This window comes from Schistocerca piceifrons, chromosome 2 (genome assembly GCF_021461385.2).
Source record: "Schistocerca piceifrons isolate TAMUIC-IGC-003096 chromosome 2, iqSchPice1.1, whole genome shotgun sequence".
NCBI classification, from domain to species: Eukaryota; Metazoa; Arthropoda; class Insecta; order Orthoptera; family Acrididae; genus Schistocerca; species Schistocerca piceifrons.
In genome coordinates, this window is record NC_060139.1 from 839,463,162 (window position 1) to 839,489,522 (window position 26,361).

Consider the following 26,361-nt stretch of genomic DNA (forward strand, 5'->3'; position numbering starts at 1 on the left):
TACTAAGAATGAGAAGAATTGTAACAAAAACATAAAATAACTCACTTTGGTCTAGAAATATATTATCCAAGGATGCTAATTTTCAGTAACTACCTAGTATCCATAAACAGTTAAGCTACTCTCTCCATCTGAACAGGCCTCAGAAAGCCCAACGGTACTGCCAACAGTACTGGCAGGTCCGCCGACAGCTCTGGACAGACCCAGAGGGTCACCCACCCACGTGCTTGCCAAGCCCAACAGCACTTAACTTCAGTGATCTGATGGGCACCAGTGTTACCATAGTGCCAAAGCCGTTAAAAAATTTAGGCTACTAATACACTATAATTTAAGTGAAACCTCAAGGATTTATATGTGGCCAATTCCTACTATTCCACTGATAAATTGCTTAGTGAACCCAACCAATGTAGTTAATGATTTGTGTGTGTGTGTGTGTGTGTGTGTGTGTGTGTGTGTGTGTGTGGTCTAACATGACATATGTAATACCAGACTTTGGCTTAGTGCAATGCAATAATTTGGTCTTTGTGAGTAAATCTTGTAAACTATTTTTGTTTTGTTAATGCTGGGCTATAATGGTCTAGAAATTCTCTTATGCACTTTCATATTTACACATTAAGTGTTTGTAGTATACTATTTCAGTAATGTGTAAATTAAAAGTGTGTAACTTTTGTTTCTCATCTTTGAGGGTGATTTCACTTAGCGCCTATGGAAGGCTGAGGATCATTTCACCTACAGCCTATGGAAGGCACATTATCATATCAATTATTTTGAAAATATTTATTATATATTTTGTTTCTCTGGAATGTTTCAAATCATGAAAGATCTCTTCACTATGGAACAAACAGTGGGACCCCCCCCCCCCCCTCTTTCCCCTATCCCTCTGTCTCTTATAAGCTATACCCTTTGAACTCCTGTTTATCTTGTTGTGCAGTTGCTAAGTCACTTGTTGAAAGACCTACCTCATACTATTCCACTACCCCCTCCTCGTCTCATGCATCCTTCCCTATACCCTCCTTACTTCCATCTGCCCAGCCAAATGCTCTCCATAATCAATAATCAGTCTCACCACAACTGTAGAAGTACACATTTGGATGTCTGTGTGGTTTTGTGTGTGAATGTGTGCATATTTTCACCAAAGAAAGAGCAAGAGCTCTAAAGCTAGTGTGAATACTGTTTTCTGTTCTGTGTTTCTGTGTGCCATACTTCGATCTGCTACAGGTTAATGTTTGTCTTTCCTTTATTTTATGTATTGTTTTCCATCCAGGGGAATTTCCATTATTGTAATGCAATCTAAGAATAATAATTCTACAGATGTCACCTACTAGCAGCCAATCTCTCCTTATGTGAGTTTTGAGAAACTCATCCAATCAATAATCGTATATTCAACCAATCACACTTTTATAGTTCATATTAGCAGCTTTCATTGTATCTTAGTTGGAATAAAATAACATATCAAACTCATAAGAGATCCTCACTATGTGATTACAGCAGGAAGGTTCTGAATGTCTGGCTACAGCTTCCTCTTAAGGCCAATCTAATGTACAATCACATGTCATTGCAAGACATTACTGGGATACTGCAGAGGTCATAACACCAGTTGGCTACACTGCTCATGACTGGCTACCAGTTCATCAAGTCATTTTTTACCATACAGACTCTTTGGATTGGATCTTGGGTGTCATATCTTGTATATTCTGAAGTTAGTAAGGGTATGCACTTGAGAGAAACAATAATTAGCTCCAACTTGCTTAAAAAAATCAAGAACTATGACTAGATTTGCTCATACCAGCAAGATATCATCAAGGACTTTGGCTATGTTTTATATTAATACATGGTGTTCAGAAAGCCTTTTACAATATTATTAAGGCAACTATTTATACATTCTCTGAGTACACAATAAAACATTTAATTGATAAGATAATCTGTGTCTTGTCTAAAGCATTTAATTACATCACCAGAACATTCTAGTACATTACAGTTCTTATTCTATATTAATGCTCTGACATCTAACATGGATCATGAAGCACAGTTAGCTCTTATTGTAGATGATACAACCATTGTTGTCACATTACGTAATGGACACCAACAGAAGAAATAATAAATCATGTTAAAAAGTTATACACCAGTTTTATACAAATGACATTGCTTTAAATTTTTGGCAAAAAGTAAACAGTAAACAAGTTTTCACCTTTCAAAAAATAAAGGTCATTCAGGACTGTGCTGCTAAAAATAAGCATCCTCTAATTTACAGAGCTACTAACAAGAATTGGTCTTCTAGGTAGAAAGTTCTTGGATGTGCACACTCGAAAGTTGCAAACCATAATGTACTCACATTAAATGTTTGTATTCATCTACTTTTTACACAACCATTAACAACAACAAACACGACTTTGGAAATGTCATAACCTGCATATTTTCATTCGCTAGTGTTCTAAAGACAATACTTTACGGCAACTTATTGCTTAGGCAGAAACTGTTTACTGCAATGAAAAGGAATTAACTGTAACCGTGTTGGGACAACCCCCCCCCCCTGCCCCCCTCACCAAACCCACACATATATCTCGTATCTGTTTAAGCGGCTGGGAATATTAACTAGAGGACAACAGTACATTTCTTCACAAATGAGAGTTGTGAGAGATGCAAATTCAAGAAAATTCTGCAGAGACCTGTTCAAGAAAGTCCTTCAAAATTAATTTACAAAATTTGTCACAAACAATATATCTTTTTTCAAATCAACATCTCAGTTCATGGAATCAATACTAGAAACAAAAATAATCTGCATAAAGATTTAAAGTCACTTCCTTGGGCCCAAGAAGATGTTCATTATTCAGAAACATACATTTCCAAAAAGTTTCCAGCAACCACAAAAAGTTTAGCTGCCAAAAAATACAATTTAAGAAGAACGTAAAGGAACTACTTGTCACCAAAACTTTTACCAACATCGTTTACTCCACTTGGTGAGGTGTATCTACAATAGCCTAAGAATTATCTTATGTGATTTAGTTTGTACACATTTTGTGTGTTTGTGGTGAGTTTGGAATTATTTGTTCCGTATCTCTGAGGGCTACTTCACTTAGGATCTGTGGACAGAACACTAGCTTATCTCTTTTTTGTTGTATGTATAATGTAATGTTGTATGTGTAATGTATTTTTGCTTCTATGACACATTATACCTCCTCAAGAATCTCCTCTGAGGATTTACCCATTTATTAATCTGTCTGACAATTCTTTGTGTACCATAGAGGAATCAGTGAATAAAATAAGTAGTTAATAACAAACTTGTAATACGTAAAAATCTTACACAAGGTGTGTGAGAAAAGTAATGAGACTGAAAATACTGCGAGTGATCTGGCAATGCAGTGTTGTTCTACTTGTGTAGACCAGTGTGTCTATCCCTTCCATATGCTCAGCTCTGTACAGCCATCGTGCCATCAGTGAAGTTGTGTTTTTGTTGTGTGTTACAAAAATGAAACAGTGAAATTTAAAGCAATGTTATGAAATCAAGTTTTATGTTAAACTTGGGAATCCGTGAGTGTGACCTTTGAAAAGTTGAAACAAGCCTATAGGAAACATTCCTTCTCAACAGCACAAGTTTTTCACCAGCACAAATTACTTTTGGAAGACCGAGAACACGTTGAAGATGAACCTCATTCAGGGAGATCTTCAACTTCAAAAACCACAAAGATGTCAAACATGTGATTGCTCTTGTGAGACTGTTCCTCCAGGACAAACTGTCAACCAAGTGTTTTATAAAGATATCTTTGAAAGGCTCAGGAAAAAAGTGAAGTGAGTGAGATTGGACAATGTGGACACGAGGACACTGGATCATACAATAACCCAATCTCACATGGCCAGTTCCATTTACCTCAAAATGCATCCCTGTTGTTCTACAGTGGCCCTTTTTACCTGATCTGCGTCCTTATGACTTTTTTCTTTTCCTGAAATTAAAAATGTCTTAAAAGGATATCATTTTGGGACTGGGGAACACTCAAAAGAATGTGACCGAGGTGCTGAAAGCCCTACCAGTTGAAGTCTTTCTATGCTGGACTCTACTGGAGTATAGCTGCTGAAGGGAACTACTTTGAAGGGGACAATATTGTTGTTTTGAAAAAAATAAAATCTTTGGTAGATAAAAAAAATCAGTCCTTATATGTTTAGAAACTTTGCATTGCTGTTGCCCAATTTCCACAGTCCATATAGCAACATTTATTGTTGTTTTTTTTTTTCCTCTTTCTAATCTTTTGTGGAACCATCTAAGACAGAATTTTTTGGTGATCAAAATCATATATGAAAAATGTAACTAAGAAAAATACAATTGTAAGGCCAGCAAGTGTGTATGTGTGTATCTTAAAATTCTATTATTTTCAAATGTAAAATATCATCCCAAATGGTTTTTAGATTAGCACAGCAATCTACTTTATGACTCATAAAAATAGAGTCATGTTGACTGAACTTTGTAACATAAACTCTCAGAGTTTTAATATTTGCCTTATTCTCCTTATTGAGTATAAGTGAAGTTATGACTCTTTACATTCAGTCTTTTGGAATTCCTTGTAACAGTTATATCAGTTTGGTTATGACTTTATTTACATTCAATTTCTGATTCCTATATTCCTGTTTAATTTTGATGGTTGAAGTTTAAATTTTTAATTTTTGTACCACATTTACAAAAAAGTTTCTTTGGCACTGATGTGAAATAAATATTTTACAGATGTACTTCAATAATAATAATTCATACAGTCCCCTCAAGCTTTACAGTGTGATGACTACTTTAATAGAGTGTGCTTACTAGTCATTGAGTGCAGTAGTTGACTGAGTTAATAACAACACTGTCACAGAAAAATAAGAACTAGAAATGGAAAGTAACTGTACTTAATTATCATGACATAAGCATAGTAAGAATTACTGTGGGCATAGAAGTGTCCACAAATAATAAAATGAATAGGTAGGACGTACCTCTGACAAGATCCACATCTATAAGATCAGTCTTAAGTTTTGCTGTCTTCTTTGGAACATGGGTAAGCCCATGGATAATCCGCTGTTCTATTGTGTGTTCCCATTGCTGCTTATCGTAAGTTCCAATTTTCTTTTGATACCTGCATTAGTGAAGGCAAGCTTTTTTAGATTTAATAAATTATATTTCTAACTAATAATTATTCATTTAATAAATTATTCATTACATTAAGAATTAAAATACTAAAGAAACTATAACTGAAGCTTTTCTGTAACTTTACATTTACTCTTACTCCTTAAAGGCACAAAATATTTGTAGGGACAACATAAATAACTTCCTGAGCTGTCATACGTTGTGATAGGTTATCAAGATCAGTCAATATTGTCAATGGAAACAGTCACTGTGAGAGATAACAAAGCAGAGATAAGAGTGTGTCATACTCACAGCACACACACTGAACTACTTTTAACGTTGCTATGTGGAATATTAACAACAGGATTAGTAAAGGCAGCTAGTTGATGGTATAGAACAAGCACGGCATGGTACATAGCTACATGAACCACATGTCAAACATTACCACTCAGCTTTTAAAGCAGTAGTGCTCTACAGAGTACGAGACACACCCATCCTTGCAGCACGTCCAGTCAACTGTGTTTTCCTCAAGTAAGGATCCCCTCCCCCAAAAAAGTAAATCATTCATAAAGCTGACAGATGAGGGCTTAATTAGATAGAACATGCACTTATGTTATTCCATTCAGTGAGTAAGTTAATCAGGAAAAGATGACACCCAGTAACAACAACACAGAAAAGACTATTTAGCTTTCTCTATTCAACCATGAACATTAGACAGCAGTTACCCACACAGTATTATCTTTGTTTCACCTTGTTGAGAGCATTTCTATGAATTAGTGCTCTGGTTAATGCATACTTTCAGAAGTTTTTAAGAATACGGACAGGTCTGCTTCTCACTAGCTATAATAACAAGCTCATAATGATCACTTTTCACTGTAGGTTGAGATTTCATTTGCTATCATAAGGGATCTCAGGTGGCAAATGACCTGGTAAGCCACAGAAAAAGGCACAGATTCCTGTTATATGTGAGGGAGAATTGTATTTCCATAATTTTTTAATTAAATTCGATCCTAAGACTTAACATGTACTGACAATTGAAGTTTTGTGCCATACTAGGGCTAAAGCCTGCATGTAGACACCTCAACTATTAGGTTACATGAGCAAGCCTCCAGGCCTGACTCAAACTTCCATTGTCAGTTATGTTTCGATCCCCAACAATCCATTTAATTCATTTCAGGTAATTTAATTCAATTCATACAATCTTAACCATGTTTCTGACCTCCCAGTAGTGCACTAATATACGGCTCAAATAATGAGTGTGTGATACTTTTCAGAATGTACATATTACATTTATTTTACCTGTTATATTTGCTGCAAGTACACTGCTATTTACAAGCGGTATGGACAAGTAGTTTTATAGGATTGTACTAAGTTTTTCATTGACTATTTTTTTTAATCAGTTGATCATTATTGCCTACTCACTGCAAAATGCCAAAACCTTTAGGGTGCATCAGTGGCTGCTACAGTCACCAGTTGCAAATCCTACAATAGCATTCAGATACAGCCATCTAATTTTACGGTAACCAGGTGGACTCACTGTGCAACCATACTCATAATTTAATTTTGGGTTCTACTTGACCTCATAATATAAATGAACTGATCAAATGCTAATAGAATGGCAGTTGTAGGTGTTCCACTAAGCAATACGTGTTGAAAACAATAAAGCAAAAGTGAGATCAGTGATGCAGAATGACCTAGTTGCAGTAATACAATATGTTGTCTGCCTGGGTTTCAATAAAATGTTGTTGAAAAAGAGGACTCACTATGTGCCATGTAGGAACAGGATACTCAAGAGACAAAGCAGGCATTAAAATGCCCTACAAGGAGGTGGGGGGAGGGGGGGGGGGGAATACCTTGAGTGTGTTCTCCCATGACAGCATCACATTTAAAAGCACACTGTGACACTGTGTTGGAATAACAGTAATTGCACATTGATTGCAACTTTGGGTCTCTACACAATGAGGGCAGCATAACTTAAGAGAGAAATGTTATTGACAAGCACTGTCTCATGGCTTTCAACTTAATATCATCCTCACGTATGAGGTGCCTTGAGCAAGCACACACATAACAGACTATTATGTACAAAGACTGTGTACTGCTCTACACACAGTCTGAACCCACTTAAGCATGCCACTGAAGAAGGGGTCATTTACTATTAATGGTTAACTCTTGATTCTCCTGCCTCTCCTGATAGTGAGTCTTCGTCAAATGGGTGACAAGTGGATAACCCCTGCTAAATTACACAAGGCTGTGGCACATCATCTGGGCTACGTCTCTCATTCGCCACTGTCTATAAATTGGGGCTGTCAGGGCAACATCTTCATTCATTTGTGTGCCATTCTCAAGCTGCTGCTCAGATCAAACCTCAAGACAGATTCCTTCTACCACGACCCAGGTGCTTTACAGACCATCAAGTGAAGTTTCCACAGGCTTCTGGTGTTATTGCTGTATACCACTTCCTGGTTTGGAGTTGGTTGCAAAACAAAACAGGCCAGATGGTGGACCATTACTGGACACTGTGCATTAGTAGCAACCTTTGTCTTTCTGCCATTTTGTGTTTCAATGAATAGTACCATTCCAACACTATAGAAGAGGTGATATTAATTTGATGGGATGCAGTGGACATCCCTCCTAAGAGATGTCAGGCACATTTTCTCTGATTTTTCAGCAGATATTTACAATTCTACTTCCACAATGTGTAACAAAACTCAGCACAGACAAATACTGCTCATCATGTTCTTCACGTGACACCCAGTGTCGATGGTAAACATTGATTTGGTACCTGTTACAGAAAACAGGATTTTTTTAGGTGGAATTTTTCATGCCCATTCGATAGTGCACTCCCAAATTAGTCTATTGCAATATCTGTTTTATCAACATGTATTAACAGAGAGAGCAGTACGCGAATAATAGCCAGTACTCCAGCAGAGACTGAGTAGCACTGCAGCTTGGCGGTGCACCAGCGCAGGCCAGGGCAACGCTGTCACTGCTGGAGTTCTAGTTATTCTTCATGTTTTATTGTCCCTATTAATACATATTAATAAAACTAATATCACAGTAGATTAATTTGGAACTGTTCTATCCAATGGGTGTGTAAAATTTCCCTTTAAAAGTTATTTTGTTTGTAATGGGAAATAAATGGATGTTTTCCATCAACAATGGGCAACACATGAAAGATGTGATGAGCAGTAACTTTTTGGGCTGACTCCAGCTACACTGTGTGAAAATGAAATTGTCAGCATCTGCTGGAACACCAGAGAAAATGTGCCTGACGACTCTTACAAGGGGCACCCAGTATACTTTTGTTTACAGTTTTAGTTTGATATGAGAAATTTCAGTTACTATGCAATGGCACTTGTTTGGGATCAAGCATAAATTTTACCATGTGCAAGTGAACTTGCAGGCAAAACTATCTGTGTCACCTTATAAAGTTGAAGAGTGTGAAGTAATAAATGCAGGAATTAGAAAGAGTTTAAACTAATTTTTAGTCTCACAGCAAGAGCTCTTCAATCTTCTTGTTTTTCATGAAGAATGCTGTGTTGGACAAACAAGTGACAGACTTCTGAGTTATGAGATCACAGCATACATGGCTTAGGCAAAACTAAAAATTTTCCATAAAACTTATTGAGAGATTGGGACAAGACTCTTGTCATTTATAGGCAATACTCATGTCAACCAAGTCATCCATGCTCAACTCATGACCCACCTTTGCAGTTTCAGTTCTGCCAATAACTATCTCCTGCTTTTCAAACTATACCTCTCTCCTGCCTCTAAGAGATATAGAAAGTAGGGGAGAGGGATAAGCAGAACTGAAGATATGAAAGTAGATTGGCTGTCATGCCTGGTGAGCTCATTAAGAAATGTACTGTCTGAAAAAGGCAAAAGTCTGGATTTTAATCCCAATTTAGCACACAGTTCTGATCTTACTGAAAGTTTCACAACAATACACACTCAACTGCAGACTAGAAGATTTATTATTGCCACATTTTCCATGATGTACACAGCTGTTATACAATGTTACACCTTTCATTATTCATTCACACCTCTTACTTGCCAGAGTAACAACCACATTGAATGGAAATGAAACAGAGACTTATCAAATACTTTGTGGGGATAAGTGACAGGGCCGTAAAAAAAATTCTGTCTTAAGCATGTTACTGACAGTACCAACAAAAAATCTACAATGGCATCACAGTCAAAATGATGATGGTTATTACTGACCCACTACTGCTCAATATAATAAATATCTTCATCCACTCTTAATTAAATTTCCCTGAGGCCTGGAAACAGGGACGTGTTAAACCACTCCTAAAAAGGACATTGCCGTGGTATCCACTGAGTACTGATCAATTTGCACACTTCTCGCACTGTCCAAAGCCTTAGAATATATAGTCTACATCAAACTACATACTTGACGAATATCAATCAGGTTTCTGCAACTATCACAACAAATATAAAGAAACAGATGACCTTTCAAGTTTTTATTTGCCAAACACAGCAACTTAAATTTCTCTCCAGCTGCAGTGCAATGGTTTCGATCATATCTGACAACTCACCAGCAATTTGTCGTGTTCATCACTATAAAACTACGATGGATACAGGTAGTATCAGGCGTCCTCTAGAGATTGGTATTAGGTCCTACACTCTCTTCATTGTATGTCAATGATATGTTGTCAGTTTTGTCTACTGTAAATACTGCATGTGTCCTGGTGGCCTTCAGTTTTATCTAAGTGGAAAACCAATGACCTTGAATACAATTTCGAGAATTTGAATACTGACTGGTGTGCACCATCAAAATGTGCACAGAATATATGGTTAAGCTCAACCCCTTTAAAACCCAAGCAGATCTAGTTGATCACTCTAGGATGATTGGTCCGAAATATCAGGAACCCTACCACCCACTAAATGGCACAAATATCAACCTTTTCCCTCAGCACAGTCTACGCATAATAAAACTTGAAAAGCCTGAATGCATGGCTGCAATGTGCAAGAAGTCATCAACATCTCTCCATGCCTCGCAAAAATGTAAAAAGCTCTCCCCTTCTGACCAAGAAAAGAAACTTGTACAAATGCTTACATTTCCAGTTGTTGATTGGAGTGATGTTATCCTGCAAGCTCTTTCTCAGTAAAGCTCACAGCACTTGCAACTGGTGATGAATGCCTGCGATCAATATACCTATGATGTTCAACTCTTCAATCGTATTTCACCATATTATGTACAGCTATCCTGGCCAAATGCAGACAAATGAAGAGATTTCCACACACTCCAACTCCTCTACTGTTCTATCAACATACACTGTTCCTTATCTCTATCTTTGACCTATCTAAATTTCTCTTCCTCGGAACTCGTTATGTCCTAAAATATCACTTTTGTACACATGTGGAGACATTTTTTTTATCTGCCTCTATTATTATTATTATTAATAATAATAATACTATTATTATTAGTGGCAATAGCATTAGTAGTATTAAGTTTATTAGTCTTTAGTTAATACAATTTATTTTTAATGTATCTACATACATTCAAATAATTTCTAATCCTATTAACACTGTTCTGTTGTTTAAGACTGAATAACAAGTAAATGTATCTGTTCTGCACATACTATTTTATTATTGTTTGTAATTAAAATTTTTATTTCTTAGGTAATGTGTGAAACCCAGAACTGATGCAAGAGAGGATCTCAATGTAATAATCTGATCAGTTTAAATAAATATGTAATAATATCATCCTTCTGGCACTTGTAACAAGTGTAACAAAGGTGATACGGGAAGATTTCCAGCTGGATTACATTGTGGCTAGACAGAGATTCTGAAATCATATTGGATTTTAAGGAATGCCCAGGAACATATGTAGACACAGATCAGAATTTGGTACTGATGAAGAGTAGACTGAAGTTCAAGAGAATCGTCCAGAAGAATCACTGTGGAAAGAAGCGAGATACTGAAGTACCGAGGAGTTACAATGAGCACTTGGAGTTCTCTAAGGCTACAGATACTGTGACATTGAATATTGCAGTAGGGAGTTCAGCTGGTGAGGAATGGGTATGTCTAAGAAAAGTAATCACAGAAGTTGGACACATGAATAAAGGTACAAGGAAGGCAGAGAAAGTTTGGGTAACATGATAAATAACTGAACTGATTGAAAAAAAGAAAAAAGTACAAAAATGTTCAAGAAAAGACAAGAATACAGGATTATAAATCACTTATGAATGAAATAAATAGGAAGTGTAGAGAAGCCAGTGGCCAAAGGAAAAACGTGAAAAGATCAAAAATGAAATGGTCATCAGGAGGGCAGATCCAGCAATTAGAGAAGTCAAAACAACCTTAGGTGGAATTAAAATCAAGGGTATAAACATCAAGGTTGCAATGAAAATATAATTGTTGAACACAGAGGACAGAGTGGATAGATGGAAAGAGTCCACTGAAGGTCTCTATGAGGGGGGACTAGTCTGACAATGTGATAGAAAAAGAAGTGAGAGTTGATATGGATGATATACAGGATCCAGTATTAAAGTTTAACTGAGCCTTGGAAGACTTGCAATGAAAAAAGGTAAAAGGGATAGAAAATATTTCTACACAATACAAGGGATGGAAAATATTTCTACACAGTTTCTAAAACATTAGGGGAGGTGGGAACCAAATGGCTATTCAAGTTGGTGTGCAGAAACTATGAGTCTGAAGACATGCCATCAGACTTTTGCAAAAAATAGAACCTGCACAGTCATGAAGACAGCAAGAGCATATAAGTGTGAGAACTATCGCACAGTCAGCTTAATAGCTCATGTATCCAAATTGCTAACAAGAATAATGTACAAAAGAATGGATCTGTCACATGACAATCAGTTTGGCTCTTGAAAAGCTAGAGGCACCAGAGAGGCAGTTCTGATGCAACTGATAATGGAAGCAATGATTACGGTAAACCCAGACACCTTCGTAGCATTTGTTGACTTCAAAAGTGCTTGACACTGTAAAATGATACAAGATGTTCAAAAATCTGAGGAAAATAGGAGTAGGCTATAGGGAAAGACAGGTGATATTCAATATGTTCAAGAGCCAAGAGGTAACAAAAAGGCAGTAAGAGTAATCCACTAAATTACAGGCCCTAATCATTAGTTGTTTTGCAGCAGCATTTTGGAACATATATTGAGTTTGAACATTATGAGTTATCTCAAAGAGAAAGGTCTATTGATACACAGTCAGCATGGATTTAGAAAACATTGTTCTTGTGAAACACAACTAGCTCTTTAATAACATGAAGTGTTGAGTGCGAGAGACAAAGGAATTTCAAATTGATGCCATATTACTAGATTTCCAGAAGGCTTTTGACATTGTACCTCACAAGCAGCTTGTAGTCAAATTGCGTGCTTATGAAATATAGTTCAGTTATGTGATGGGATTTATGAGAGGTCACAGTTCATAGTAACTGAAGGGAAGTCATTGAGTAAAACAGAAGTGATTTCTGGCACCCCCAACATAGTGCTAAAGGCCCTCTGATGTTCCTTACCTAGATAAACGATTTGGAGACAATCTGAGCAGTTGTCTTAGGTTGTTTGCAGATGATGCTGTCATTTATCGTCCAGGAATGTCATCAGAAGATCAAAACAAATTGCAAAACAATTTAGAAGAGATATCTGTATGGTGCAAAATTGGCAGCTGACCCTAAATAATGAAAATTGTGAGGTCTTACACTTTAGTTCTAACAGGAATCCATCAAACTTTGGTTACACGACAAATCAGTCAAATCTAAAGGCTGTAAATTCAACTAAATACCTAGGAATTACAAATATGAACAACAATTGGAAAGAATGCACAGAAAATGTTTGGGGAGGTGAACCAAAGACTGTGTTTTATTGGCAGAACACTCAGAAGATGCATTAAATCCACTAAAGAGATGGCCTACACTACACTTGTCCGTTCTCTTTTGGAGTACTGCTGCATAGTGTGGGATCCTAACCAGATAGGACTAATGGAGTACATCGAGAAAATTTAAAAAAGCAGCATGTTCTGTATTATTGAGAAATAGTGGAGAGAGTGTCACTGAGATGATGCAGGATTTGGGATGGACGTCATTAAATAAAAGCGATTTTCATTGTGGCAGAATCTTCTCATGAAATATCAATCACCAACTTACTCCTCCAAATGCACAAATATTTTGTTGGTGCCGACCTACTCAGGGAGAAATTATCATCATAATAAAATAAGGGAAATCAGAGCGCACATGGTAAGAAATTATCATCATAATAAAATAAGGGAAATCAGAGCTCATGCAGAAAAACATAGGTGCTTGTTTTTTCTGAGCACTGTTCGAGACTGGAATAATAGAGAATTATTGTGAAGTGATTTGATGAACCCTCTGCCAGGCATTTAAGTGTGATTTACAGAGTATCCATGCAGATGTAGCTGTAGATGAAGTGCTCAAATTAAATATGGACACAGTCTTTGCCCTCTGCTGTTCAATATACACATCAAAGAAGAAATGCCCAAAAATAAAATTAAGGTTTGTGAGGGCATTACAATTCAGGATGCAAGGACATCAATGACAAGAATCGCTGACAACATTCCTATCCTCAGTGAATGTGAATAAGAATCACAGGATCTGTTAAATGGAAGGACAGTCTAATGAGTACAGAATACAGATTCAGAGTAAACCAAAGAAACACAAAAGTAATAAGGCATAGGAGAAATGAGATTATCTATAAGTTTTACATCAAAACAGGTGACCATGTAGTAGTAGTAGTAAAGGAATTCTACACCCTTGAAAGCAAAATAACATGATGGATATAAAAAGCAGGCTAGTGTAAATACAGAGGGCATTCCTGGAGAAAAGAAGTAAGAGCATCAAACAAAAGCTTTAACCTGAGGAAGAAATTTCTGAGACTGTACATTTGGGGCACAGCATTGTATGGTGGTGAATGATGACTGTGGGAAAACCAGAAAAGAGGGGAATTTAAGTGTTTGAGATGTGCTGCTATAGAAGGATGTTGAAAATTTGGTGGACTAAAAGACAAGAAATGGGGAAGCTCTGCAGAATCAGTGGAGGAAGGATAATGCGGAAAATACTGATAAGAAAGGAGAGGATGATAAGACTTGTTAAGACACCGGGGAATAACTTCTAAGGTACTTGAGGGAACAATAGGTGACGAAAACTGTAAGGGAAAATAGAAATTTGAATATCTGAACATATAACTGAGTGTGTAGGATGCAAGTACTACTGTGAGTTGAAGGAGATGGCACAGGAGAGGAATGCATGGCAGGCTGCATTTGAAATCAGTCAGTAGGCTAATGGCTCCAAAAAAACATTGCATTTGATATTGAAGGATAACTTATACCAATAAGACTAACAAAACAGGCATTTAATGTGGAAGTTACTCTTTCCTCTATTAATTTGTCATATGGAAATTTTTCAACATATATCATTTTTGTACATTCAGAAACTTAACAGTGGTGCATCAGATGCCTGTGCCTTTAAACATCTTCACTAAAACAGTAACTATTTCACAGTTATGCTGCTGTGGAGTGTTCTCTTACTTTTCACCAATTTAGTACATTAATGACAAGTTCATGTTTCCGCTAGGAAGATCTTACTACTCATACTCTTAAATCTGTTTAGATTTCAACAATTCCCTTTTAACTTTATAAATTTAGAAGCCATTCATCATTGCCTCTTTTCATTTCTTTATTATACTGAGCACATCTTAAGATATTAAATGGGCCTTTTCACCGAAAACAAAAATGCTTAAAAAAATCTGATTTTGTGGGCTTGCTTCCAATACTCTTATTTTTGGCAGCTGAAAGAACCTCAGGTTTTTTGACAGCAGTTCATTTTGGTAAGATGAGCAGCTGAAGATTTAACAGAACCTCACACACATCAGCAAGACTAAGGAAACTAGGCCACTACTACTCTCCCGGACACCACTGAGTTTCTTCTCGATTCTCATTCACTTATTTTCTCATTGCTCATACAGAGCTTAGATGTCATTTACAGGAATGTACTCTGCTCATGATCAAATTATTTCTGGAAACATAAGCTCATTTGAAGAGTCCCATAGTCATCTTGTTCATCTGACGGTACAAAAATTTAACTGTTTTCATTGTAAATTATAAAATCATCTGAATGTAGCTCAAAACACTATCTAAATTGCTGACACAAAAGAAAATAATGTAATTTGTGCTACAGAAGCTATTTATAAATAATAAAACAGCAGTCTTGACACCAATTTTATCACAACTCAGGCCTGGTTACATTCAAGTAGCTGTATTACGAAGAGGAAGGAAACCCTTGTGTCACACTAACCACCTGTGAAATCACAGCACAGAAAAGGAATTATGAGACTGAAACAAACTTTATTCCACTGATTATATACACAATTAATACAAATAATTGATGATACAAAAAACTGTAATTTGTGACTGAGAATTAAGTGAGGTGTGAATCACATGCTGCAATCAGAGCCTATAGAAGCCAGGGCATCAAAGAGCATATATCTGTACTCCTTGAGAATCTTCCTGTTTCTGGTTTGCACTGCAATTCCACAAAGCATCAACAAGATTAATTAATACGTTACCACCCAACCATATCCTAGACACACTCCATGGACAACAAGGTATAGAGTACCAAAAGAATGGTACTCAATCATCATTGGAAATTCTTGAACATTTCTCACCACACGTGAGTGAACATTTTGTAGTTAAAGTATGACATATAGATTTGTCTGAAGGAGAGGCAGCAGTGTGTTTGACCCTACAACCTAACTGATGTAACAGTTCCTGTCAAGTTAGTCCTTACTATGAAGGAACTGAGATCGCATGCTGTATCCAGTCACAAATTAGATGTTTATTTGCTTTGTCACTCAATAATGCAGATTCCAGATTGTGATTATCACACCGATATCTAACAGTTGTATGGCCATTACTGTATGTCAGATCATCCAGAAACATCACATACTCAATTAGCACACCAACAGAGGCATGCATGCATACACTGCAGTACAAGGACAATGTAAGTCAAAACAATAGCAGGTGTGTCATCAGTCTAGAATGCAGTGGATAATGTAAAACAGTTGATGCAGAAAGGTTCAAACCTATTGCAGTCTTCCAGCACTGAACTAATACACAGTATTAAAGTGTACGAACCAATGCAGCTACGCAGACATGCTGGTGGTTCTCTCTCATGCAGTAGTCAGATAGTATAGCCCAACAATCGATATTTGACACATTTCACCTACTCCATGTACTAGTTCCACATAAATATCATTGTCAGATGGCCTCTAAAATGTCACCATTCAATAAGCCCATCTGCCAGATATTGCTCATTTTGCCATATTCAGTCTCACTGCAGATATAGCACCCTTTATTGCTAATGAAGTGTACAGGCATTTTTTCTACTAAGTCTTCATTTAATGAGCGTAGCACAAAACTAATGTCCCTAGCCACATGAGTGATGACACTGCTATACCTGTGTGTGTGTCACTGGTAAACCTTCCCTGTACTGTGTAAAGATGAATTCTTTCAGGCTATTATTGCTGTGTGTTATAATTTTTATAAACATTAGTATTACTTTACTATCAAATGTGAAAGGGTTGTTGGACACAAAATCAATGAAAAACAAGTGGCACAGAATGTTAGAGCAGAATCAACATTTATAGAACTTGTGAGAGCTGCTGTATTAATCCCTTGTTAGCAACTGATGGTCATAAACTGTAGCAAATCCATGTACCAGAGACAAAAATAGCATTTTTGAATCCTCAACAATCTTTATCAGTTGTATTTCTAGTAATTTTCAATGGAAAGAAAGTTACTTGTTGACAAAATTTTGGTCTTCAGATCATGCACACCAGCCATGCACATGATAGGTATATTTACTCAGTCACGTATTCTTACAGGCAGAAGGAATGGAATCATATCTTGGGATGTTGTACAAAATGTAGCTGGTAGATATGTGGATATAACTTGGTCAGCACTGATTCACATCACTTCAAAGACGAATGATATAGCAATTAGTGTCGGCAGCACTGGGAGAAAGCTGGAATCACTAAAATGAAATGTTTCAGGGCCAGATGGAACCTTTGTCAGATTCTGTAAGGAATTTTCAGCTGAGTTAGCTCCCATTTTAACCACAAAATACAGTAGATCCATCAATCAAAAAATTATGCCCAGTGGTTAGGAAAAAAGTACAGACCACATCGAACTACAAGAAGATAGCAGAAGTGATCGAGGAATTTCATTGAGGTACATCTGTTGTAGCAACCTAGAATTTATTCTGAGCCCAAACATACTGATGTATTTCGCATGCGCATGCACGGATGCATGCACTCCTACAACCATGCAGCCATCCGCCCCCCCCCCCCCCCCCACGAGCGCGCGCACGCACACACACACACACACACACACACACACACACACACACACACACACAGAGAGAGAGAGAGAGAGAGAGAGAGAGAGAGAGAGAGAGAGAGAATAAATTTCCTCCTTACATTATCGATATGGGAAGAAACATTAATGTATTGCAACAGTACATATCCTCTGCCATGTACTTCACAGGTTTAGCAAAGTATGTCACTAGATGTAGAATATATTTTTCATAGTGAGAAATATATGATTTTGCTCCAGCATGTATAAAACAGAAACTGCATCACAGATTTTGTTTGTTCAGCAGAAATCTGAGATCACCTATAGTGGTCTCCTCCAGATGTGGAGTTAGTGACACATTCAGGTCCTCAGTACATAAGCGTGTCAAAGAGAAGCAGGTTAAGAATAAAGATGCTTAAGAATCCATACCCTGCAGACACTTATGCTGGGTAAAAAGAAAGTAATTAGGACTTTCTTAGCAAATAAAGAACATGTTCAGTGCCAAATCAAGGCTCAAACTCAGAACCTTGAATGTTTTCTCCAGCTCCCAATTCAGCACAGTTTTAACTTACTAGGACTTTCCATTGTTGTGTACAATACGTACTGATGATTGGTACAAGGTGCACACAGCCATGAGTTATCAGCATTGGAAGACAAACAGTAAAACAACCTCCATCTGACATTCTCTAACCCCACAATGGCTGCCACTACTCATCCCTCTGTCCCTGAAGTAAACAGCCAACTTTACTTAGCTCATAACTAAATGCACTAATGTCAATTAAAATTAAGCACATCTTCAATATTGTATTCTCTGTAAGTGTTTTTATTTTTTACAGATTGTGAGCACGAAAACTACACTCTTAAGAAGCTGTTAATGTCGGATGACATTTCTGGGTTTGGCTGTTAGTTTCCAGATGCAAAGTGTTGTAAAATATGGCCAAGAACCACAGGCATGCATACTTATTCTGACCACAGTCTGACAACGACTGCTTCAGGGGTTCTACATAGTCTCCCGCCTCCTCAGTAAAATGCACATAACTTTGAAGCACCCATGTAAAATTGACAGAAAAGTCTTTCTTTTGGATCAACATCAACTCTCGCATTGCATTCGCAGCTTCTTTGGTCTTCGCAAACCAGCAGAGACCAAGTCTGCACTTTCTCATTTTGTGTTAGTTCATATTAATTACACCAAGTCTCATCACCTGTAACAATTTTCTCCAGGAAGTAATTGCCCGCATTTGTTATTTCAATCACAGCAGGTATCCACGTGTTGTCACTTTTGTTCAGAAGTCAATATAGCTGGGAAAAAGTCTTGAACATTTTATTTAGAGATGTTCAGTATAATGCTCCATAGCAATTTGTGACACTACAATGTAGATGCACTATGGCTGAATGTCCACTACCAAGCATGGTTTGCTCACAAGTGATTGGTCAGATCAGTTGTTTATGATTGCTAGTTTAAGTTGTCGCCATAGTTACTGCACTGATGTCACTTATACACCAAGAATGAAATTAGTATTAGCACTTCTTGGACAGATGGTGTATATAAAGATGTGCAATGGGAATCGTTGGGTCTCCAATATTGGTTTAAAGTGAATACAAAATTATTTTGATAGAAAAGGTAATTGTATCCATTAATGAGACCAAAGCAATCATGAACAAAAACACTGGAGAACATCCTGTTGTTGAAAAGCCCAATACCTCAAATATAGTACAAGTGTAATGGTATGTCATGACATTATGAACCACAGATACAAAAGAACTCTAAAATGAATGTCAAAACAAATGAGTGAAAGAAGTTAAGCATATTATGCAAAGAGAGTAAAGTGTGAACTAAAGAAAACAGCTGCCTTGATATCTACATTTAACTCAGCCACACTGCCCACATACCAAAAAGTATGAGTTTCACACCATACATCCATTACTGACAATCACAAGCATGAATTCAATCACCAAACTACAACTGCATAAGGCAATCATACTACCATCCATTATTTATGACAGCACCTCCTCAGGCACAACTTGTTCACCTAATATCAAAACATTGCAAGCCATTCAAACTAGTTATTTCTGCCTAATACTTCAGGCAGCCAGATGGGATCATGTCAGGGACATGCATCAAGAGCTGAACATAGCCACACTTAAAGTCATGATCCAAGAGCTCACACAAAAACTACAAGAGAAAGTGGATACCCTGAGGCCAATGACTTGGCATCTGGATTACAAAGCCAGTGTGAACATGAACCATGGCATCGAGTAAGAGTCTCACGTCCAATCACTGAAGACCCCCATGAGAACAAATAAAGGAACCACCACGTCAACAGATTAAATTGGGCAAGAGTACATACATTTTGTCAGCAACTGACTATACGATAAAATGACAATGTGATATCACAATAAGAAGTCCAGTGGACAAAGAAGACAGTACTTCTGAGAAAAGAAATAAATAATTTTAAAAAGTGTAAGTTCACATATCTGTGGGTTCATCAGCAGGCCCATAACCTAATGCATTTATCTCAATGTCAGGTGGTATAGGCACCCATTGTCCAGCCTTGAAAAATGGGGAGTCAACGTGTGGAAAATTATTGTAGAAGCTCATAATCATGGCTCACTAGGCACATCACCACAATATTGTGACAACAGTTCAGGCAATCACCTGGTATGCCCTAAGATTTGCTCAGTTCATTCATGTGACAAAAAATTCAGGAACCTGCAAGTGAGAAAGAATTTTTACATTATTCAACCTGCAGTGCTTGCAACCTCTCTTTTTAACTTCCCTAATGAAATCGGTTGCAGTCAGAAGCCTCCATGTAAATGCTCCTTGTGGATGTTACCACAAATACATGTGTCTGTAAAAATACTGCTACTTATTAACAGCCAACCCTGGCAAGTCAGCAGTGAGCAGAGACATTATTTCACAAGTTTACCCCAAAAAACTAAGCTAAAGAAGGTACCTCCAATCCATATCACCACCATCCTCTCAACAATGGTGGAAAATTGTGGGCAAGAAAAATAGATTCAAGAAGTCAGATGTGAAATGCAGTGACCAAAAGGCTCAAAAAATGTCTGACTGGTCATTCTGTCAAAAACAGAAATATGTACCGACACACTGTCAAGTCCTCTTGTCACTCCCCCAAGATCTTTAACTTTTCTACCAGGTAGTAGATAAAGTTGAGAGTGGAACCTGATCATCAAACTGGCTCCCATCCCTTAATGAAATTTTACAAACATAGGACACAACTGAAGAAATTCATGTGGTTAATACAGGAAAATCCTATTTTCATTTACCTTCAGGAGACACACTTTACATTTCCTCAAATCTTCTGCTGCATGTACAGAACTTCTACATGAAGCATGACCTCACTGATGGATGAGCAAAGCATAGCACAGCTGTGTTCATTAGAGGAACATATCACCATTCACCTCTCTCTCTCTCTCTCACTAACGGCAAGTTGTTACACTTCCATTATAAATATGTTCCTTGTATATTAAATCACAAGTACCCCTTGAGGTTATAGAGCTTACCACATTTGTGAGACAACCCCCTCATTCATCCCTTTTACCAGGAGACATCAATGTGCATAAAATGCCATGATATTCTCCTACAATTTGTGTCACAATTTAAGTGAATGAAAATTTAGGAAGACTGGATTAGAAAGTTCCATTAGCAATTAGGTAGTTAAGAACAGAGCATAAGCTCACTTTGGAAGACGATGGGGAAGGAAATTCTCAGTCCTTTTCAAAGAACCAGACCGATATTTATCTTAAATGATTTAGAGAAACCAAGGAAAACCTAAATGTGGCTGCCAGGACAAGGATCTGAACCACCGTCCACCCAAAATGTCCACCACCTCATTTGGTCCGAGTGACTGAGCACTCCTACTTTCAGATTATGTTTGCATGCTAAATGGCATAGAGTTGAAATTTCAGCATTGCAGCAGAGTTGTTATCCACTATACATCTTTCCCTATGCTCTCCAGCCAAACACACACATTTTTCAGTTGGAAGTGCTCATCAATCTACAGTGATAACTTTCCCACCCAACTATGTCTAGAAGCCACAGCTGCACAAAAAACAATGACACTTAGATGAATAGTTAGCAGGCAGATTGGATGCAATAAAGCCAGGTGATTGATTTTCAACATTAAAATACTGGTCAAGGCTGGGAGGAACACTTCACAAATGTGGTCCATCATATCAGTATCTGCTGGTCATAACAAACTTTAAAAACTTAGAAGTAAAAGAATTCATGTTTGTACAACTGGATCACTGTTTCAAATGGCCCAATATTTCATCAAATGAGCTCACTACCATCATCAGGCACACCAGTGGATTCCCCCCCAATCTACCATCTAATTCACTTCTCCTTTCTAGTTTCATACCCACGGATCGTGCAGGAGAAATTTAGTTTGTATTGGTGCTTCACCTGCACCTGAAGTAAGTTCATTATCATTGCCACAGCACACTGACGTTGGCAGCAGGTTGCCTGAATGCACACTAAGATCGAGCAGTGAGTCACAGGAGTGGGGTGAGGGTGAGGTTGAGAGGAACATCTACATCTACATCTACATCTACATGGTCAGCAATTCACACTTAAGTGCCTGGCAGAGGGTTCATCGAACCATTTTCATACCACTTCTCTACCATTCCACTCTAGAATGGCGCATGGGAAAAAGGAACACCTAAATCTTTCCGTTCAAGCTCTGATTTCTCTTATTTTATTATGATGATTATATCTCCCTACATAGGTGGATGTCAACAAAATATTCTCGCATTCAGAAAAGAAAGTTGATGACTGAAATTTCATAAATAGATCTTGCGGCAAAGAAAACCGCCTTTGTTTCAGTGACTGCCACCCCAACTCGCGTATCTTATCAGTGACACTCTCACCCCTATTGCACAATAACATGAAATGAGCTGCCCTTCTTTGCACTTTTCCGATGTCCTCTGTCAATGCTACCTGGTAAGGATCCCACACTTCACAGTAATATTCCAGCATAGGACGGACAAATGTAATGTAGGCTGTCTCTTTGTGGGTTTCACGCATCTTCTAAGTGTTCTGCCAACAAGGCACAGTCTTTGTTTTGCCTTCCCCACAATATTATCTATGTGGTCTTTCCAATTTAAGTTGCTCGAAATCGTAATTCCTAGGTATTTAGTTGAATTGACAGCCGTTAGATTAGTGCGATTTATCTTATACCCAAAATTTATCAGATTTCTTTTAGTTCCCATGTGGATGACCTTGCACTTTTCTTTGTTTAGTGCTAAATGCCAATTTTCACACCATAAAGAAATTCTCTCTAGATCATTTTGTAATTGGAATTGATCGTCTGATGATTTTACTAGATGGTAAATTACAGCGTCATCTGCAAACAATCTAAGGGGGCTGCTCAGATTATCTCCTAGATCATTTATATAAATCAGGAACAGCAGAGGGCCTATGGCACTACCTTGTGGAACGCCAGATATCACTTCTGTTCTACTCGATGATTTACCGTCTGTCACTACGAGCTGTGACCTCTCTGAGAGGAAATCACGAATCCAGTCACACAACTGAGATGATACTCCATAGGCACACAATTTGATTAATAGTCGCTTGTGAGGAACGGTATCAAAAGCCTTCTGGGAATCTAGGAATATGGAATCGATCTGAGATCCCTTGTCGACAGCACTCATTACTTAATGAGAATAAAGAGCTAGCAGTGTTGCACAAGAACAATATTTTCTGAAAAAAAATGGTTCAAATGGCTCTGAGCACTATGGGACTCAACTGCTGTGGTAATAAGTCCCCTAGAACTTAGAACTACTTAAACCTAACTAACCTAAGGACAGCACACAACACCCAGCCATCACGAGGCAGAGAAAATCCCTGACCCCGCCGGGAATCGAACCCGGGAACCCGGGCGTGGGAAGCGAGAACGCTACCGCACGACCACGAGATGCGGGCAATATTTTCTGAATCTGTGTTGGCTATGTATCAGTAAGTCATTCTCTTCAAGGTGATTGATAATGTTCGAGTACAGTATATGCTCCAAAATCCTACTGCAAATTGAGGTCAGTGATATAGGTTTGTAATTCAATGGGTTACTCCTATTTCTGGCGTGACCTGTGCTACTTTCCAGTCTTTAGGAACAGACCTTTTGTCAAGTGTGTGGTTGTATATGATTGCTAAGAAAGGCACTATTGTGTCTGCATACTCTGAAAGGAACCTGATCAGTATACCATCTGGACCAGAAAACTTGCCTTTCTTAAGTGATTTGAGTTGTTTTGCAACACATAAGATATCTACTTTTATGTCAATCATGCTACCAGCTGTTCTGGTTTCGAATTCTGGAATATTTACTTCATCTTCTTTCAAAAACTGTATTTAGTAACTCCACTTTAGTGGCACCATCAGCGGTAACATTTCCATTTTTGCCTCTGGTGTACTTTACATAGGACCAGAATCTCTTTGGGTTTTCTACCATATTTTGAGACAATATTTCATTGTGGAAACTATTAAAAGCATCTCGCATTGACATCCACACTAAATTTTGAGCTTCTGTGAAACTTGGCCCGTCTTGGGGATTTTGGTTTCTTCTGAATTTGGCATGCTTTTTTTTGTTGCTTCTGCAACAGTGTTCTGACGTGTTTTGTGTACCATGGTGGATCAGTCCCATCTCTTATTAACTTATGTGGTATGAATCTATCTATTGCTGTCGGTACTGTAGCTTTGAATTTGAGCCATATCTGGCCTACACTTATATAATTAGCTTGGAAGGAATGGAGACTGGCCTTTAGTGAATTAGCAGTCTAGTTAAAGGTTGATTAACTCTCTTCAGTAAATTGATTCCTTAGGATGGATAGGATGTGTGACTGCTGTGTACGGACGCAGGAGGAGCTGGGCACTGTTCGCGAACAACTGAGCGTGTTGATGGCCGCGGTCAGCCGTCTTCAGGCTGCTGCCTCGGAGTGTAGCGGCAGTGGGGAGTCTGGTGCGTCGCAAGGTACACCCCAGGTGTTACATGCTTCACCCACTGTCCCTGCTGTCGAGACATCTTCGCGTGTACTGGGCGCGGTTGGGCCACCCTCTCCCCAAGGGGAGTGGCGGGTTCAGCGGCGTTCGCGGCGCACGAGGCGGAGGGTCAATGTGGAGGCTGGCCGTGTGGCATCGCCCGCTCTGCCTGTGAGTGGACATGTGGCTGCTCCTTCAGCAAGGTCCGAGCAGGCACACAGGGGGATGGGTTTATTAGTTATTGGGAGCTCCAACGTTAGGCGGGTGATGGAGGCCCTTAGGGAAATAGCGGGAAGGTCGGGGAAGAAGGCCAGTGTTCACTCTGTCTGCTTGCCGGGGGGTCTCATCCGAGATGTGGAGGAGGCCCTACCGGCGGCGATAGAGAGCACTGGGTGCACCCGACTGCAAATTGTTGCTCATGTCGGCACCAATGACTCCTGCCGTCTGGGCTCAGAGGTCATCCTCAGTTCGTACAAGCGGTTGGCGGAATTGGTGAAGGCGGAAAGCCTCGCTCGCGGGGTGAAATCAGAGCTAACTATTTGTGGTATCGTTCCCAGAACCGATCGCGGTCCTCTGGTTTGGAGCCGAGTGGAAGGCTTAAACCAGAGGCTCAGACGATTCTGCGGAGATCTGGGGTGCAAATTTCTCGACCTCCGCTATCGGGTGGAGAAATGTAGGGTCCCCCTGAATAGGTCAGGCATGCACTACACGCCGGAAGCGGCTACAAGGGTAGCGGAGTACGTGTGGAGTGCACATGGGGGTTTTTTAGGTTAGAGAATTCCCTCCCTAGGCCCGACAAGACGCTTCCTGAGACGCGGCAAGGTAGGAGTAGGCAAAATGCAACAGGGAATAACAATATTAATGTGCTAATAGTAAACTGCAGGAGCATCTATAGAAAGGTCCCAGAACTGCTCTCATTAATAAAAGGTCACAATGCCCATATAGTACTAGGGACCGAAAGTTGGCTGAAACCAGACGTAAACAGTAATGAAATCCTAAACTCGGATTGGATTGTATACCGCAGAGACAGGCTGGACAGTGAAGGGGGAGGCGTGTTTATAGCGATAAGAAGTGCAATAGTATCGACGGAAATTGACGGAGATCCGAAATGTGAAATGATTTGGGTGAAGGTCACGGTTAAAGCAGGCTCAGACATGGTAATTGGATGTCTCTATAGGCCCCCTGGCTCAGCAGCTGTTGTGGCTGAGCACCTGAAGGATAATTTGGAAAATATTTCGAGTAGATTTCCCCACCATGTTATAGTTCTGGGTGGAGATTTTAATTTGCCGGATATAGACTGGGAGACTCAGACGTTCATAACGGGTGGCAGGGACAAAGAATCCAGTGAAATTTTTTTAAGTGCTTTATCTGAAAACTACCTTGAGCAGTTAAACAGAGAACCGACTCGTGGCGATAACATATTAGACCTTCTGGTGACAAACAGACCCGAACTATTTGAAAAAGTTAACGCAGAACAGGGAATCAGCGATCATAAAGCGGTTACGGCATCGATGATTTCAGCCGTAAATAGGAATATTAAGAAGGATAGGAAAATTTTTCTGTTTAGAAAAAGTGACAAAAAGCAGATTTCAGAGTACCTGTTGGCTCAACACAAAAGTTTTGTCTCAAGTACAGATAGTGTTGAGGATCAGTGCACAAAGTTCAAAACTGTCATACATAATGCGTTAGATGAGTATGTGCCAAGCAAGATCGTAAGAGATGGAAAAGAGCCACCGTTGTACAACAACCGAGTTAGAAAACTGCTGCAGAAGCAAAGGGAACTTCACAGCAAACATAAACATAGCCAAAGCCTTGCAGACAAACAAAAATTACGCGAAGCGAAATGTAGTGTGAGGAGGGCTATGCGAGAGGCGTTCAATGAATTCGAAAGTAAAGTTCTATGTACTGACTTGGCAGAAAATCCTAAGAAATT

At 38.7% G+C, this 26,361-nt stretch overlaps 1 protein-coding gene across 3 annotated transcripts in view; it reads right to left on the bottom strand.

Annotated features, from left to right (window-relative positions):
- LOC124776907 (protein phtf) overlaps window positions 1-26,361 on the bottom strand; it is a 192,835-nt gene that overhangs the window by 143,553 nt on the left and 22,921 nt on the right. For all 3 annotated transcript variants that reach the window (XR_007015666.1, XM_047252114.1, XM_047252113.1), the window contains exon 2: window positions 4,954-5,093. Coding sequence is in view for 2 of the 3 variants with exons in the window: in XM_047252114.1 (XP_047108070.1) it covers window positions 4,954-5,093 (140 nt within the window). In the remaining variant the exon portion in view is untranslated. The remainder of the gene's footprint in view (window positions 1-4,953; window positions 5,094-26,361) is intronic.